Here is a 19948-nt window from a genome sequence, read left to right as displayed (position 1 = left end):
TGTCCTAAAGCATGCAGAGCTTTTCTACCAGTAAAAAAAAAAAAAAAAACTCTAAGAGTGGCAATTAAGTGGACCATTTCTATAAGTAATTAGGTTTTTGTTCCTATATAAAATACCTAAAACACTCAGTGCCTCAGTTTCTTCTTCTGTAAAATGAGAATAATACTGTCTATTTCATTTGCTGCCGTTAGGGTTAAATGAATGAAGCACTTAAAACCATATCTGGCACATAGTAAGTACTCAGTAAATGTCACTTAAGACCACTTAACTAATTGGGTTGAGTGAGATACGTTTGAGCAGAGCCTAGGTAGATGTATTGCTAGGAATATTTGTTGAAGGGATTCTGGCAGCAATAGAGGGGATAGATTAGGTTACATGCTATGAAATTCTTTCACATGTATTCACTCAAACATTCAACAAATATTGAGACTACCATGTGCTATGCACCATTATAGGCAGCAAAACAGACAAAATTCTCTACCCTCACGGAACTCATGTTCTACTGGAAGAGACACACACTTAAAAAAATAAGTAATATACAGTAGATTACATTAATAGTGCCGAGGGGAAAAGTAATTGAAGGAGGATTTGAAATATCAATGATGGAGTGTTAAATTTAAAATAAAATAGAGTGTCTGGATGACTTCAAGTTTAAAGGAAATGAGAGAGCTATTATCCATGAGGATGTCTGGGAAAACAATCAAACAAAAAATATTTCATGCAAGAGAATAAGCACAATTTGCTCTGAAGCAGTACACCTGGTGAGTTCAAGGAACAATGAGGAGTCAGTGTGGCTGGAGAAGAGAGAGTACCAGTGGTGGGCAAGTCAGTGAAAACAGCAGTTAGTCTGAGAGGTAACAGGATACAATATACTATAGGATCGTATACATCACTCCACCAAGTAGGGTTGGACTTTGACTTTTACCCTGAGTGAGATAGAAGGCACTGAATGGATTTTTAGCTTATTTAACAGTTGTTTAATATCTAAACGAAATCCTCTCTATCCACATTCCGTAATTCAACTCCTAAATGTTTCTTCCTTGGCCTTTTTAAGAATGATAACTATATCATGTAAGTCTAATAACTTTTTTAGTCAATAAGTTCAGTAATTATTATATCATGAGGACCCTCAACTGAAACCTCAAAGTGATTTCCCCTAACTATAATTTTTAGTAGCAGTTTTGACAAAATACCAAGGGGGTAAAATTTCAAATTTGATCATTTTTATTCAGTGCTAGGCACATCATAAAACTGGAGTATGTTATCACTACTGTTTAGATATCCTCTGAGTGTGCTATCAAGAAAGAGTACATGTATATAAACAAATATTTTATCAAAGATTAAATGCATACCTATAATTACATCTATCATCTTAGAACCATAAAAACCAGGTTTTCTTCCAGGACCATTAGTTTGATGAAGATTTTTTTTTAAACTACTAATTATCAGGCTGGGTTGGTGGCTCACATCTGTAATCCCAGCCCTTTGGGAGGCCTAGGTGGGCGGATCATTGGAAGTCAGGAGTTCGAGACCAGCCTGGCCAACATGGTGAAACCCGTCCCTACTAAAAATACAAAAAAATTAGCCGGGCTTGGTGGGGCACTCCTGTAGTCCCAGCTACTTGTGAGGCCAAGACAGGAGAATCGCTTGAACCCAAGGATGTGGAGGTTGCAGTGAGCCGAGATCGCACCACTGCACTCCAGCCTGGGCGACAGAAGGAAACACTGTCTTAAAAAACAAACAAAAAGACTAATTCTCATTCAAGAACTTCCTATCTAATGAAAAAAACTAATGTGTGCCTCAAAATAGAAAACTTTTCTTAGAAGCCCAGTTCAGTACTCATGTTCTCAGAAAATGTTACTTTGAAAGCTTTCTCAGTGACTGTTGGAAATGTGTTTACCAAAGTAATAGAAAAGCAGATACTGGTGATACATACACATCCTGTTCGTCGATGTGACACCTGACTTCTAAGGCTCGGACATGTGACTCCTTGCCCAGCTAGTCCAAACTCTTGATGTGTCTTTATTTATAGTGTTTAGACAATTTGCAGGGGTTTTTATAACTTCAATCACCAGGGAAATTTATAATCATATTGTTTACTTTGTATTTTATCATAGATTATATTTTTAACTGATGAATGCTGTATTAGTTTGAGGTATTTTAATATAAAATATTTCTGTCTCAAACCCAATGAGCATGGTATCAATACCAACAGTCTGTTAATTTATTGGGTTCTTTTAAATGGACGATAGTTAAATATGTACTATAAATAAAAGACAAAACTGCACTTATATAAATTTATGGGTTGATTTGTTTTTTGTTTTTGTTTTGTAGCCGGTCTATGTGATATTAGTGAAGGGACTGTTGTTCCAGAGGATCGCTGCAAGTCTCCAACTTCTGGTAATTTGTTTTTTTTTAAATTTCATTAATAATTACGATTCTATAAAATCTAAGATAGCATACCAGTGTACGTTTTGATAGAGATGCATTTAAAATACATCTACAAAAACTTTTGTGTCATATATTTATCCTTAAAATCTTAACTGCATTCTTTGACTTCTGATTAAGCGGAAAGAAATGTAGCTGTGCTAAATAAAAATCCAAAACTTCACCTCCTGAGAATCCTGTAATTGTTTATTTAACTTTCTTATATTTACACCTTTTTTATAGAAAATATATCTTACTCTTTACCATTGGATCAAATGTCTTAGTTATCTACAATCTTTAAACATTATGAAAAAATGTTTAACACTTATAATCAAGTCATGAGTATGGTCAATTAGAATAATTATAGACTAGTTGCATGTATTTTTATTTATGATGAAAATAATTTCTTATATATTTATAGCTGTATTAAAGCAGTTCTCATTTCTTATCTATAGATGGGTCTTTATGTGACTTATGCATATATTAATATTTCAAAAGAATGTTATTTTTATTATTTTTGGAGACCTTTTAAAATTAACAAGATTTTGAATTTATTTTATTTTGGTGGATTGATCCTTTTCTAATCCTTCATAAAGTTAATATTATTCACCAGTTTTCTAGTGAAAAGATCATTCATAGCATAAGTAACACTGTTGTTAAGACAGTTTTTGTTCCTTCCGTAGCTGGTATACTACATCAGAAACAATTGTCAGAATGGGAAATATTGACAAGAGTATTTTGTTTTACTCCCTCACATTTTAGTGTAATATTTTATTATATCTAAGACTGCAAAAGCTTTTATGATGTTTTCCTTTTACAATTGCGTTTTCCTGATGTTAAACTAGTTGATTATTTCTTAAAGTTAAAATGTATCTATGCATTTTCTGACTTTCTTGTTCTTTAAACTTCATATTTAAATTTATTCATTAAACTAATAAAACATATGGAAGAATTGCTCACATAATTAGTACCTGATAAGTTTTAACATTGGTAGAATTAAGTTTGAATGAATAATATGAAGCAGGAACTGTTTTCTGTCTCCTAGGATTGTTTATTTCTGAATTTGGAATTTAGAATTGTAATATCTTTTAGTTCTTACTCTTCTTCTAACTACATAAAATAATATTCTGATCTTCTCCAAAATCCACGTAAATGCATTTGTCAGTATGTTAAGTATATAAGCCAGGGTGGACAATTTGGACATGGAACATGTGATATGTTATGCTTAAATATGTTAAATCCCATAGGATGCGTTTTAATAAGATTCAGCCCAAATAAATTAGTACTCCTTTTTATTCTGGGCCAGACTTTCAAAAAGTGGATACATCTAGCCCTTTGAAATAAACGAACAAGTGATATTTGAAGATAGGTGTATATTTAAATCTAAGTATATAAATATAAAAAGTAAATCAAGGTTAAAACCCCTGTAAATTCTGTTTCTCAAAACAGAGAAACTCAAACATGGTTCAGCATTTTCAAATACATTTTTGCTCTTTGGTCCATGTGAAAAGGAAAGTAATGGTTTTAACATGCAGAAATTCAGATGACCTAGATATTTCATTGTTTCTATCTCAGCATGTTTGAAATGCAAAGTAAAAATTGTGACTTCAAAAAATCATTGATAAATCATGTATTCTTATCATTAGGTATAGAAACCTTTATTTAGTTTAGTGTTTGATTATGCTCTGAAAAACATAAGAATTCTCTGAGACTTATATTGGTTTCTACATATCAGGAAATACTGTTTTTTTAATAAAAACTTTAAGAGGGAATAGTTGTTTCAGATAGCAGGAGATACCGGTTATGCACAACTAGTAAGAGTATTACCATAGAAACTAGAGTGAGATTCTGGAAAACTATTTTAATGTAAATAATTTTGACACTGCATTTTTGTAGCTTGTGTGTGTCTTTCTCAACTTGTCCATGTAAGAATTCTTAATAGTAATTTTTGCCATCTCTCATGGGTTAATTATCTTACTCTGTATATTTGTAACTTTTTTGAACCTTCATTCCTGTTAACATTCTAATAGGTAAATAAAGAAATAATTTATTATTACCCCTCTGGCCAACACATGCAAATTCTACTAATTTGAGATGGTCAAAAAAGAATAACAGATGGGATGAATTTGAAGTGAATCAAAAGAGCCACAAGGGGATCATGTTTTTAAAAACATAAAAATTAGTAATTAAATTACAAGCCTCAAATAGTTTCCACAATGAGAGTAATATAAAAAGGTAAAATAGTTAATTGATGCATTATAGATTATTAAAACTGATATAGCAAATATAAAATAAGTTGGTATTTATGGGAAAAGAAGAAATGTATAAAAGTGGATTGGGAGTTAAAATGAGTCTCTCATAAATACCAAGAGGCAGACAAATATAGAAATATAAAATAGCCATATGCCTTTATCAAAACCAGTAAGTTCATTTAAAATAATTCGTATATGAAGGGAAACCTTTTTGAAAACCTTTTAAATCTCGTAATTAAGATTTGTGATCTCAACTGTTTAGTTAATTAAAATCAAAGCTGTCTTCAGAAATCATCATGAGAAAATCCATGTAATGCATATAGTTATCCTTTTCATTTATTTTTAAATAAACCAGTGGTCCCCCTAACAGAAAGTTAATTCTGCCTACTGAACATATGCATCCTGAACAAATGAAGGGAAAGACCTTCATTTGATCTTTACGTCAAAGAACTCATGTTGCTTCAGTGAGCACTTTAGTAATACTGGAATTTGTTTAGTACTGCATGCAAATACACACACACACACACACACACACACACACACACACAACAAATCATGTTAAAATAATTTTTTTAACTGTTAGGTTATTTCAAGCTGAAGAAAACTCAGGGCCACCCATACCGTAATATAAATGGTGCCTTCAAGTGCATTCATGATTTAAATGCTATGTGTCCTAGAAAAACAATAAGCTGTGGATATTATCTGTGTTTCATTGTAGAAATTTAGTAAGTATATTCAAATAGGATAAGTAGAAAACTATTTTGGAGCTTTTGCATGAGCTGTCACAGAAGTTATAGCAATCAGTAGTAAGTATTTTTAGTTAGAAGAAAAATAAACCTCCTTGTTTTATTTACATTACAGCCTATGTTGCCTTCTTATATTTGAAAATATCAAATATTTTTCTCATTTTATTATGTATAGATATGTTATCTTGCTATTGCTTTGATATGAAATATATCAAAACTAGTATCAATAATACATTTTTGTGCATTCATGTGGCTATTTTGTAGAGATAATAGTGATATTTTCAAATATTTATAACATATAACCATTATATTATTTAGAATTAAATTCAGAAGTATATTAAAAACAACTATACCTATTTCTGTTCCTGGAAATGTTATGAGCTCAGTGTTACCTGTGTGATATTTTTTGAAGTGGGATTTATGAGGATCTGTAAATGACATTTAGCAAAACATGGGACTTTAAAAAAGTAACCTTCTAAAACCACTATAAAAGTAGTGGTTCTGCCAATGCTGGCAGATTTTAGTCAGTCAGAGAAAAGCTGTCAAGGACATTCACCACATGACCAAGGGAAGGAGGTACAATTTTATTGGGGAGTGTTATATGTGGTGTCAAATTTTGACCTGATTCATTAAGATTCAGTGCTTTACTGGGATATTTTTAAAGCAGAGAAAGAAACCTTTTTATCTGCTTCCAGTTACCTTCTAGGTATTTCCCTCTAGCAGAAAAGCATTATGAATTCAGCAAATACTTACTTAGAGAATTCTACATGTAACACACTCCACTAATTACAAAAGGAATACAAAAATGAATCAAATGTAGGCCCTGCCTTTTGGAAGTTCATTCCAGTGAGGCAGGTCATGTGTGCATAAATCTAAAATAATAAGGTATTAAGTGGTTAGCATCATATGAGAAATACATAGATAAAACATTAAGGTAACTCAAAGGAGGAGAAGTGATTTACAGCTGAGGAGACTGTGAAAAATTGAATGGATGAGGTATTGAGATGTGCCTTTAAAGAATAGTTGTCCAAAAGTGATCAACGAAAATACTACTTAGGATCGATCACATTTATAATAAAAGATGTATGTTATAAATTAAAAGGAATACTATGAGAAATTAAAAATATTTTTAACCCAAAAAATCTTAAAGAAATATTAGGTAACTTTATATAATAATATTGGGAATCACAGCCAAAATAAAATTAAATATTTCTTACCTCCATAAATTTAAGTAGACATTTGAACATACCTGCAAATATAAATATTATCTTCACTATTTTAAAGATCCCTTATTGTACATTTTAAAGATTTCTATGGTATGTAGTAGAATGAATATATAGTTTTAAACTGTCAGTCTAACTCTAAAATAACAAATTTTATCAGCAAAGTTATAGTACAAGATCTTGGTTCTGCTGGAGAAGCTGTATTCAGTTAATACTATCAAGAATTGCAGATTTTTTCAAAGAAACAGTTAAATACTATTTATAGTTTTCCTTATATATTTTCTAACATCTAATATTCCGAGATTTTGCCAAATTGTTATAGAGTTAATATTTATATATACCAGGGTCTACCATGAGAGATACTGCACTACTTATTACTATACTGTAATAGTATAAGAACTGTTATTTACTATATACATGGTCTCTTCTTGTGGTCACTTAGGTGATAACTTGTTTTAAAAGTTACCAGATTTTTTATTTGTACATTTTTCTTGTTACAACTCAGTGTTTATGACTGACCATGTACCTGTTCCTTCCATTGTCTTCATTTGTGTAGGTTCTTCATCACCACACAATTCAGATGATGAACAAAAAATGAATAATTTTATAGAAAAGGGTATAGTATCTTGATTTTAAAGTATTTTCTTTTATGTTTCATTTATTTAGTTTACTTTGAATAGATTTTGACATTTTATATCAAAATATTATTTTCAGTGAAGACCAAAAGCAGAAAGTTTTCCAAGATGGTAGCCAATGATATAGGTAGGAAATAGAAATTTCTATTTTGTTTCTAATCCTCGCTATATGCAGTGCTAACCCAACACTGGAAAATTATCCATTGCATTGCATTTTTGTGTAAATTTGTTGTTCCTATGCTAAACAATAATCTCTTGGGCTGTGTCTCTTTTAAACTCACTGGGGCAATAATTATTAAAAATCAGTTCAATTGGGTTGCAGTTCTTTCTCTGACTTACAGTGTGAATTTCTCTGTTAATTTTATTTTTGCTTTACTTTAAAATAAAGCAGGGTTCAATTTATGCCATAAGTAGCACAATTTTATACTCCCAGGTTTTGAAGCAGTTGCTTATAGTTTTATTTGTGTTTTTTCTACCTTTATTCCATCTCTCTCATATTTTCAAGACCCCGTATTTCAAGGAAATGGTTTTCTAAAAGATTGACCCTTTTAGTCTATAATCCGTACCGCCTTTGGCAAGATTAAATAGGAATTTTCTAGGACTGCCCCCACGCCCTCACTGCAAGTAAAAAATGCATTACTTCTTGTGATTGTTTTTGTGAATATATGTTGAGATGAATTACTCAGTCCAAAGTTCTCAAAGTTTAAAATTAGGGAACAAAATATATAATCAAACTTTGAGGACATAATCAAATTAGGGTTTTAAGGTCACGAAAGTTCAGATGTTCTCCAAAGATTTTTAAAGTCTTGAAAAACACTTTTAGAAAAAGAGGATAAATTTTATCTTTGATTTAAATTCCAAATTTTTATTATACAGTTATTGTATTATTTCCTCCCAAAACCTCTAGCACATACTCTTTGAGGTCAGTCAAATTAGAGGAATTTCTAGGCAGGTGGAATAGTTTTACTTTTTCTCAACTGATAATGTTTTAGATATGCTTAAATTTTCAAAAATTCTTAGAAGTAAAGTCCATGTTGTGCGTATTTTGTAAATTGAACCCTGTTTAGTCGTATTAACGGTGACTGACTGTTAGCCCCTTGTCATTTTTAAAATAAGGTGGTTTATTCTTGGGCAAAGAACTCTTCATTTATGGAAAATCAATTATTTATCTTTGTATTTGTGGGTTTTTAGTGACTCTTTTGGTAATAGTTAAATCACTGTAATCATGTACTAGCACTATGGCACAATAGTCTTTAATAACCAATTTCAGTTATCGTGTATTCTATCTTAATAGTACATTAGAGGTTCTTTTGTTGTCTTATTATGCAAAAAGAAAATATTTCCTACTTATATTTTACTAAACAACTTTTTAAATTACCTAGGGACTTTATCTTGCATGAAAGGGACTTTGTACGTAATTAAATTTTCAAAAACAATTTTTTGTCTTATATTTTGTGCTGGGCTTCTATTTATTAAATGTACTGACTACCTTCCCATTTTTTTCTGTGTTTTAAATAGAATATGTAACATGGAATACTTGAGCTTGACTATTTGAAAGACTACATTAGCAAATTTATCAGTGTTGATAATGTTATTGGAAGGATAGTTCTTTGATGACATTCTTGATTTATTTTTATCTTATTGGTGAGTTTTACTTTTTGTCATGCCAGTTTCTGTAGCCATATATTTTGGGGAAAGCATGTTGTGTTAGCTTCATTCAGCTTTTCAAAATTGTTGTAGAACAGTTACACATAATTATTTTTAAACCTCAGGAACCATTGTTATATCCTTTGGCTTTGTTTGGAACCTTTCAGTGTGTGTGTGGTTTTTCTTAATCACAAGATTTGGGTATATATAAGGAAAGTTAGTGTCACAATTTTTTTCTTTGAAAGGAAGACTGCCCCATTTTAGACTGTAAAGTTTTTGCATTTGAAAAACTAACACATTAGTTTATCTCCCTACATTAGTATCTAGTTTTGTTATAAGAATTAATGTAAAATATGCTATCAAAAAACATAAAATGTCAATGAAACGTTGGAAAAAAACTCGTAGATCTTCTGAGGACCTCTCTGTCAAGACTGATATTATGTGCGTGAAGCTGTGATGTCAAAAGTATTAGGACTTCTTGAGCATTCTGAACTCACCTTATCATCCGATCTCGTACCTGCTATGAAGTATCCTGAATCTCATGAACTTACCACCTCTTCTTCCTCAATATACAAGCATTTATAGCTTTAATTTTAGGTAGTTATGCAGTGGCCAAAACGTAAGAATTAGTACCTCCAGGGTTGCACTAGTAAAAGAGCCACCTTGTGTGGAAGGTGAGTAAATAGCTTGGCCCTGAAAGTTTGCCCCTGAGTTTTACCTGTTCTTTGAGAGTAACTGCTGCTGGTGTCAGTTTGTGTGTGTGGGTTTGTGTGTATGTTTTGTGGGTGGGTGGTACAGAATGGCAGTCACAATTTAATGGTTAACCCAAGCATGGGAAATCAACCACCCTACCATTTTTTTTAAACTGCCTGACAGGACAGCTGAGATAGCCGAGACTATAATAAGCTTTTTGAATGTATTTAGCCTTTATCTTATAATTTTTCTGGCATGTGCCAGCTTTTTATAAATAATTTTTCTCAATCCACACAATAATCTCAGTGGGTTAGTTACTACTGTTTCCCTGTTTCACAGATAAGGAAACTGAATATAAGTAATGTATTTGTTGGTGCACAGCTAATAAATGAGAGCAGGATTTATACCCAGGTAGCCCCACTCCACGGTCTGTCCTCTTAAACACTATGCTATTTTATTTCTTAATACAATTTACAGAAAACTAATGGAATCCAAAGCAAATTCATGGTGTGATTAATAACCAGATAATTTGGTTATGGCCCTGTTCTATCTATACAATAATCTGGGGAAAAAAAAAAAAAAGATTAAGTTCGGTATTAGAACCAGATCATGGATGCCATCTTGGTACCCATCACTCAAGCATAATATAGTATCTGAAAGTCTACCTTCCTCAAAGACTAGACTCAAAGGAAGGATAACTAGGACAAACTCTGGAGTACCCTAGCCCATCTACCCAAAGCCTAGCTTCATAGTTTATTTCCTGATTGAAAACTAAATCAGATGAATGATCCTGACAGTGACTTTGATCTTGCATAAGAAGAGCAGCCTATAAAGAAATAGCTTTAGTCTTGTGAGTTTGACAGGAAAAACTAACAATATAATGTAATTGCAGCATCCACAAAGAAAGCTTCATGCATGTAATATATATGCATATGGTAATTTGTTTTGCCTGTGTATACCTTATAAATTTTTATTAGTAAAATCTTAATTACGAACATTTTCAGAATCCATAGTTTTTCCTGTACTACTATAAATCACTTAGAAAATAAGATAGTTTTTTTATTTACTTGTTATTTGTTTTATAAAAAATTGAAAGTATAGAGTTTCACAAAGCTTTTTATTTTTAATTCATATAAAAATAGTCCTACAATGCATATCTTTGTTAACAATGTATTAATCAAATTTTTCATGATATACTTATGAATAAAATACAGCCTACATGCTAGCATTGTTCGATAAATTTGAAACTACATGATAAACCTTTTCTAAAGATTATTCTATTTCATTATGGTTTTGTTTCATGCTAAAAGTAGATTTCTAGCTGGAACCCATAGTCTGTGACCTGGTCTATATCCAGTTTTATTACTAATTTTCTTAGAGAAGGAATGATTACCAAATTCCTTCTGGTTACATGAAGTTGTGAGGGGAAAATAATACTAAGGATAAAAAAATAACGACTCAAAATTATGGTTACTTAAATGAGTGCTTTGCCAAAAACAAATAGAAATAATAGCTTCATTTATTGGGCACCTCCTAAATTCTAGACACTATACCAGCTATTTTTTTTCATGTGGTATTTATTAATAAGAGGGAAAATTATACTTCCAAGGTCACTTTTATCTCTCCTATTCTGAGTTAGCATAATTATTTAGGTAAGCGTTAACTTAGCAAAAACTGGAGTAATTTTTGAACTCAGTTTAAATGACAATACTGTTCAAGTGCTGTTTTTATTAGTTCTGTTAAACATGAATCTCAATGATTCCTTTTTTAAAGTGTTCCAACATAACTAAAATCTTCTCTTTGTTGTTTTATTCTACATCACTAACTCATTAACTCACACAATTTTAAAGCAGTTCTAACACCTTTATTTTTCAAGAAAAGAAATTGAATGTCAGAGAAGTTAGGTTACACATCCAAAGTAATGCTCCATGGTAATGACTCAGGACCAGAATCCAGGCTTTTTGAGTCTTGTTTTACTATGTGTAGCATGTTTCATGCTTCATACTCAAGTATCCACTTTTTCTTTCTTATGTTATTGCTTTTTCTTGTGCGTCTTCTCAATTCTTTTGTATTTACAAGTTAAAAAATAAATTCACAGAGGTTCATTTAGATTCGTTGCCATATGAATGAAAAAGTGTGTATTAAATTAAGTAGTGTTATCAAATTATTTTTATTCATTGTAAAACTCAAAGTAGTGCTGGTATTTCTACTTTACATTCCCCAGTATTAAACCTAAAACGTGGCCATTGAATTTGTAGAATTTAGCTTTTATATTCAATCCACAAGATGGCTGTTGAAAGAAGACACGCTCAGTTTGAAAGGGATAATTAGTAGTGTACAATGATACCATTTTTTACAGGTGTTTTTAATATTTTCTGTTTTCAAGGAAAATTATTACTTGACCTTAATTGGTCAAGAACTGAATTTGATAGGCAGATACTTCAAAATTATTATATGAGTCTGAGTACTAACAAATTATTTTTCTTTTTTAGAATGAATAAAAATTGAAAAGTATTGGCATATTATATATTTGAATTTAAATTTTACTTTTGAATGTATTTTCTGTCAGATTTCTTAATAAAATATGCTGGAAAGTCTGTGTTTCATATTCTTGTACTTACTGTATGTGTACTTACCTCTCTGTTGAACTGCCTTTTTTTACATTAAAAGGTTATGCAGTGACCTTTCTAGAAATAACCTGTAGTTTGCTTCCTAGCATAAAGAAAATTAGTCTGAGTTAAAGTTACATTACTGAAATTAAACTTTGTCAACTATTATTTGAACAAAACTATAAATGTGGCAATTTATGTTCTGTCATTACCTATTTTATTAGTTTGTTAGGACAGTCACCACAAAATACCACAGATTAAGAGGCTTAAACAATTCAGGAGGTTAGAAGTCCAAGATCAGGGTGTCAGTGAGTTTGATTTCTTCTGATGCCTCTCTCCTTGGCTTGCAGACAGCTGCATTCTCATTGTATCCCCATATAGGTTTCTATGCAGAGCACGACCCTGGTGTCTGTGTATCCACATTTCTTCTTCTTATAAGAACCAATCAAATTGGATTAGGGCCCAGCCTAAGGGCATCATTTTAACTTAATCACTTCTTTAAAGGCCTGTCACCAAATATAGGAGAGGAACTGGGGCTTACAGCTTTTATATATGAATTTTGCAAGGATGCAATTCATTCCATAACACTTACTGTGTTAGGTTTATGTAATACCTTGTATTCTGTACAGAATTCTCTTTGAGATGTTGCAAAGAGTTTAATTATGATGTTATTTAGACATTAAGTTTTATGAATGCTTGGAAAGCAGATGGGTCAGGAAAAAAAAAATTGAAGAAAAAAGCTCTGCGAGTTCAAGAATGAAAAAAACTTGGCATAGTCAAATCTTTACTAGACAAGTACTGATATCTCTTTAAAGATTTACCTCCATTTCAGGCAATGGGTATAGATTCTATGGGTATTTCCAAAAGTCATCTTTTTGATTTACAGTCTGTATTTAATTTGCCCTCTTTTTCACTTTATTTCTTTTCATTTGTGAAGAAATTTATCATTCTATAGAAGTAAAATTCCAATGACAGTTTTGGTTCCTTTATTCATTGCAATTATTTATTCATTGTGTTTATTAAGCACACATTAAATGCTGGAAACATACATATATAAAGTGTTTTGCAAGGTAAATTCTGTTTCTGAACTCCTGGAATATTTTAGCACGGGAGATAGACATTGGTATTATTAGTTCTAATGGCTACTAAAATACATGTGATACTTGACAAGAGAGTTTCTACTTCTTGGTTCCACTTTTCCTCTTGGATTCCCTGCTATATCCTGCAAACTGAGTTTTTTAAATTCCTTTACTATCTCAGTTGTTTTATTTAACACAAATACATTCCAACATTATCCCTTTCAAGAGAGTCGTGTTGGATCTCTGCCTGTGGTGACAAAAGTAATATTGTCATTTTATTATAATTGTTGAAACTCTCAGTATAAACAAAAATCAACTTACTTTTATGACAGCTTCATCAGTCATAATAATTCTTTTTACCTTTTACCTTTGCTTTATTTTTTACTATAAATTTCAAATTCCAAAAAGTGAAGTTATAGTTCTGTTTTTCTTTCAAGAACACTTTAGAAAAAAGATGTGGACACAATGGGTAGAAGCAGTAAAGGAAAATTACAAAACATCTGTTTAATTTGCTTCTCTTGGACATCATACATCTTTCCTTGGTATTGAAATGTGCATTGCAGACATAATCATTGTGATCAGGTATAACTTCATTATTCCTACTAAGCAAATGCAGCTCTTTACTGTTTATGCAACCAGACAGTTTGATGTCCTTATTCAGGTTTATAAGAAGAGAGCAATGACCCGCCTTAACCACCTGGCTACACTCTCTGAGACGAGTTTTTCTCAGATTGAAGAAACCTTCTGTCAGGGGCAAGGGTTGAAGAATACACAGTGGAAGAAGAAAACAGAAACAATGTGTCTTCCAAGAACTCACCCAGATGGCATGCTTTCAGTTTGAAGGTCACAATAGAAGATGAGTAACTTCAAGACATGAACAGAAGTTTCTTGATAAGTACAGTGAAACAAGCTAGCTGGGTAAATGAGTTTCATAAGTGATTGTGGGACTCCTGGGAATTAGAAATATGAACATCACAAAATTGTTGGACAAAGTCTACAACCCCATCGTCACAAAGTTATAGCAGAGTACAGGGTACAAGCCAGGAGGACCGACTGACTAGAGGTTCTCCAGAGATGGGTCTGCTTCTTGTGGTCTTGCCATCAAGGAGCTTCACTAAACAGACCTGAAGCAAGTGTATTCCCCACAAGTCGCAAAAATTGAAAGATATATGGCCAGGCGCAGTGACTCATGCCTTTAATCCTAGCACTTTGGGAGGCCGAGGTGGGTGGATCACTTGAGGTCAATAGTTCGAGAACAGCTGGGCCAACATGGTGAACCCCGTCCCTAATAAAAGTACAAAAAAATTATCTGGGCATGGTGGCGAGCGCCTGTAATGCCAGCTACTGAGGAGGCTGAGGCAGGAGAATCACTTGAACCCAGGAGGCGGAGGTTTCAGTGAGCCAAGATTACACCACTTCACTTAGCGTGGGGTGGCAGGGTGAGTCTCCTCAAAAAAAAAAAAAAAAAAAAAAAAAAAAAAAAACTTTTAGCCAAAAGCTCAACTTTAGGCCTTAGGTTTAGGACTTAGCCACCCACTAAAAACAACTGTAAAAATTGGTCAAAAGATACAAGCTTAGTATTTCCAGGCATTGAACAACAGGCTTTCCAGGACTGTCATCCTTGAGAAAATGAATATACATGAGGTGAGCCCCACGTTTCTCCCACCTTTCTGCTCAGCTTTCTGCGACAGCATGTTCCCGTTGCAGCACAAGTGGAGCTGCGATGTCAGAAGCTAAGGAGGCAGACAATGGAGTTCTGGGTTGCTGGCGTGACTGAAATACTTGCTAAAGAAGAGGAACTGCTCCAACAAGAGTCCTAGAAATCTCCGTAGATTGAAGCTAGGTCCTGAGAACTGTATATTTTGAATGCTTGCATTGGAACTGTTTTAAAGCAATGATCTCAAGTCTTTGTCTTAAGTTAGAAAAAGAAGGACAGATTAAACGCCAAGTTAATAGAAGGAATGAAATAGCAAAAAGTAGGTATCAGTGAAAGAATACCTAAATAATAGAGGTAAAGAGTTTTCAAGGATGAAGGTGAACAGTTTTCAAGTATGAAGACAGTAGGCAGACATTTCTAACCATGAAGGAATATAGCGGTAGTTTTTAAAAACTACCTCATGGTGAAAGTTTCACAATTAAGTACTACAGCAAAATAACCCAAGAGATGGAAAGCCATGGCAGGAAGATTGATGTTGATCTTTAAATCCATTTAAACTTAAAACCTACACTAAACCTTTGTACAAGTTGTGATTGTAATATACAATATGTTTTAATACTTATAAATGTGAAAATAATATAACTAATAAAAATCAAGAAGAAGGAATGTTTGATCATAACAGGAAAAGAGGGCTACTTTCCTGATCTTTCATAGCTGAGAGCCGATGTTTACTGTTTAATAGTTATGGAAATATTTCAACCTCTGAATGTTTTCCTCAATGTAGTTTCCTATCCTTAGAGCTTTTAAGAAATGATATATCTTGGCCGGGCGCGGTGGCTCAAGCCTGTAATCCCAGCACTTTGGGAGGCCGAGACGGGCGGATCACGAGGTCAGGAGATCGAGACCATCCTGGCTAACACAGTGAAACCCCGTCTCTACTAAAAATACAAAAACAGCCGGGCGAGGTGGCAGGCGCCTGTAGTCCCAGCTACTCGGGAGGCTGAGGCAGGAGAATGGCGTGAACCCGGGAGGCGGAGCTTGCAGTAAGCTGAGATCCGGCCACTGCACTCCAGCCTGGGTGACAGAGCGAGACTCCGTCTCAAAAAAAAAAAAAAAAAAAAAGAAATGATATATCTTGTAGTAAAAAAGAAGTTTGAAATATAGTAGTTACTTTAGTTTCACTTTAGTTAGATGTAAGGAAAAGCAAATGTTTATTGTATTTAAGCATATAGTATCACATGTTTCTGCAAATATTAGTGGCTATCTGTATTTATACAAAGATATTAAATGGATGTTCAACTAATTTTAATGGTTATTTCTGGTTAGTAGGATGTTGGGTGATTTTTTTTAATGTGTGCTTTTCTGCATTATTTGAATTATTTATAATAAGAATGAATTATTTTTACAAAAGCAGTTTAAAATTTTAAATGTTAGTCATGACGTTATATCTGGTTAACAACTGCTCTCTGAGGTTTTCTCAGCTTTACACTAAAGTACTTATGAAATCAAAGAAAAGCATGGCCATTCAGTTTCAGCCGGAATTAGGTAAGGATATGTGATCACAACCCAAAGTCAACATTGCCACTCAAGACAAAGCCTTGGTAGATACTGCACAGTTCTCCTGCCTGCCACTTAGAAGCATTTAGATAGATGCCTCTTCATGCAAGGGAAAGAAACCCATTACAGACATCCTAGGATTTAAATCCTTTCCCTCCCTTCCTCCCTCTCCCTCACCTCCTTCCCCCTACTCCCTACCCCCACTCTGTGAAAGGCATGCATGCAAAATAGACAAGATTCAGAGGTAGATAGGTGATAACTAGTTAACATTCAGATTTCTCAGCTGCACTCAATACAGTGACAAAATGGACCAACTTCTTAAGTTTTGAGGGGATATAGTTGTGAGCAAAACTTTGACATTTAACAAAGTTACATATGTTTTTCTTTGTTTTCATCTAAACAGAAGTTTTTGTAGTATTATACTTAATATACCTTTGAAAAAATATTAAAGGCACATTTTAGAGCTCCTTGAGATTTGGGGGAGTAGTACTGGCATTAATTTCCCCCTGTAAAACCCTATCCTAAGGAAATCCAAACTATATGCAAATATTTATGTACAACATTTTTGTTCCTGTGTATACTGAAAAATTGGAAAATGCCTGATTCATAAGTGTTCATATAAATATGCAGCCATTAAAATATACTGACAGTTAATGACATTAAGAAATGCTTATTTTAATAGTGAAAGGCAGCAGGATACAGATTTCTTTATATAGTTGATCTCAACTATGTAAAGAAAAGTGTATTTTTAAAAGTGACTGGTAGGAAATACGCAAAAATGTTGCTTCTGACTATGGGCATTAATAGCGACCTTTTTTCTGTTTCTTTATTCTTTTTTGTCCAAATTTGCTATGAAAACACATAACTCAAAATAACTCAAAGATAAAAATGCATGTATAACATAAAATACAGTAAGAGAATATAATCTGATATGGCCCTCTGAATCTGTTAATTAAGAGGATGTGTATTTACATTCATTCTGTGCATTGAAGAAAAATACAAGTCTTAAAATATTTTCAGGAAGAAGGTGAAAAACATTATCCTGAATTTAAGATGCCTTACACAAGAGTCAATACTGTGATTTCATCAGTATGATGTTGTAGAACAGGCAAAACTGATCTGTGCTTAAAAAGCATCAGAGCAGTGGTTATCCTGGAAATGGGACAGGGTTTGATTAGGAAGAAGCATGCATGTCCTTTTTGGGGTGAATGGTAATGTTCTCTGCAACAGTTTGAGTTGCAACAGTTTGAGTTGCAGAGATGTATATATTATCAAAACCCAGTGAATATACCTTTAAAATTTCTGCATTTGTATGTAAGTTTTACATCAAAAGAAAATATACTGTTAACCAAAAAAGAAATGTTTGGGGAACATCTTGTTTTGTGAAAATGTACAAAGTCTCTTGCCGGTTTTGTCTCCACTACCCACGGTCTTAGATAAGTGTTGCACACTGCGATAGGTATAAATCCGTGTACTCCAGTTGACACTTTATGCCTACCTCTGTGAGTAGTACATACTACATTTTTGAGTTGTTTCATCTAATGTGAGCTAATGAGAGGCCGGAAGTATATCCCTGCGCTCTGACACATTACGGGCATATGCCCAGTAGATATTTAATAAATGAATATTCACACCTTCACATGTAACAAGTTTTTCTCTACTCATGGAAGCTCTTAGCTCTATATTTTTAAATATTACTTGATATCTAGAATTAACACAAAATAACAAAAGTTAATCTAGTGTCATTTCCAGTTCTCCATTCGAGGAGATTGCTTATAATTTCATCCAAATATAATAGCAATATGGCTTACATATCTGTCAGAGTTGGTGTCCAGGTTGTGGATATCCACTTGCAAAGTGTTTCAGGAGAAAATAATAAATTGACTATATTAAAATTTACATAATGTTTATAGTAAAATTATTCAAAAATCTTCCCAGTCATTTTGTGTGTGATTTTAACCTCTCAAAAAAATGTTGAAACTAGAATAACAGAATTATTTGGAAAGCTGGTTAGTTATATTTAGTATTTTTTACATAATAACGAAATTAAAAATAGTACTAGAAAAAAACTTCTATGGGAGAGGCTAACTTAAATTTTTAAGAATATTTGAGGTTATATAAAATTACTTTTAGTAGAAATCCTAAGGAGGATCCAAAGCATGTACCTAGAAAATTCAGAAGGAAAGTTTCTGCTGGTATATTTTTTGGCAGCAATGTATGTATAGATAGTGAATGAAAGCATAAATATGATAAATAAACATTCCTAATTGATGAAAATATGTATGTAACGTTTAATGTATTTAGAGATGAATTTGTTACTTTTATCTTATAAATCACCGAAGTTATTACTCTTCTTCGGTTAGCCATATATATTGAGTTTAGTTTTTGAAATGAACTTAAAAGGTTGAGCTTATTATAGTGGTACGTTGCATTCTATACTTTTGTCCTAATTTTTTTTTATGGTTTTGTTTTAGTTACTTAGAATTTTGCCATAGAATTAGAATGAAGGAACATTAGGTTATTTGCAAGTGTAGTAATAGCTCATCTGTATAGTGTTCTACATTTTATAAAAAGTTTATATCTCGTTATTAACAACAAATAATAATATTTATTAAATCATACTATGTGCCAGGTATTATGCTCAGTTCTTTTCTTATGTCATCTTACATAATCCTCACAACTGCCTGTCCTCATATTACAAATGAGGAAACTTGAAGTTTAGAGAGGCAAAGTGATTACTAAGGTTACACATGGAGTAGTTAGTTAAAGTGGATTTGAACCTAGGTTTGAGCTGATTCCAAACCCAGTCCTAACCACTATACTTACTCTTCCACATTTATTAAGGCTTGTTCACAAAATGTTTTTGGTGGGCCTAATTATGTATACATACTGGGATTAATAATTTTGTCTTGGTTACTACCATGAAGTTGCTTAGTGTCTAAGGACCTTACTACTCAAAAGTGTGATCCACAGACCAACAGCATCAGCAGCTCCTGGGAGCTCGTTTGAAATGTCTCTTAAGCCCTAGTCCCAGAATCAAGGTGTGGATTTTAACAAGATCTCCATGTGACTGGTGTGCACATTCAAGTTTGAGAATCACAGGATTTAAAATAACTTGATCAAATCAGAGTAGTGATGTCTAGAGAGGTGGCGTCCATATCATATGATTCTAAAAGAGTTATCTTTAGACTGTGCCAAATTTATTTTCTACATCTGACATCATGCACATTGTATACATATTACTTATCAGTCAGGGTGTATTGCATCTATGATATTTGATAAAAATCTCTGGATTTTTCAGTGTTTAATATTGCCTTTTGGAGGACTGTTTTAGAGATATAATATTTTTTAATTTTAAGGGTATTGGATTTCAAGCACAAGAACAACCATGTATGTGATATCAACTACATACAGATGTTATTT

The 19948-nt window shown here is 32.8% G+C and overlaps 1 protein-coding gene across 3 annotated transcripts in view; it reads left to right on the top strand.

Moving 5' to 3' along the window:
• Positions 1-19948, top strand: part of STXBP5 (syntaxin binding protein 5) — a 194690-nt gene that overhangs the window by 135882 nt on the left and 38860 nt on the right. For 2 of the 3 annotated variants that reach the window (XM_025382961.1, XM_025382962.1), the window contains exon 19: positions 2335-2400. In XM_025382961.1, the coding sequence (XP_025238746.1) occupies positions 2335-2400 (66 nt within the window). Of the gene's footprint in view, positions 1-2334; positions 2401-7204; positions 7265-7362; positions 7411-19948 lie in introns of all 3 variants that reach the window. The other variant, XM_025382960.1, reaches the window with a different exon arrangement.

Source organism: Theropithecus gelada, chromosome 4 (assembly GCF_003255815.1).
Source record: "Theropithecus gelada isolate Dixy chromosome 4, Tgel_1.0, whole genome shotgun sequence".
Classification (NCBI taxonomy): Eukaryota; Metazoa; Chordata; class Mammalia; order Primates; family Cercopithecidae; genus Theropithecus; species Theropithecus gelada.
Note: the sequence above shows the minus strand (reverse complement) of the source record. Positions and strands in the feature narration are given on the sequence as shown.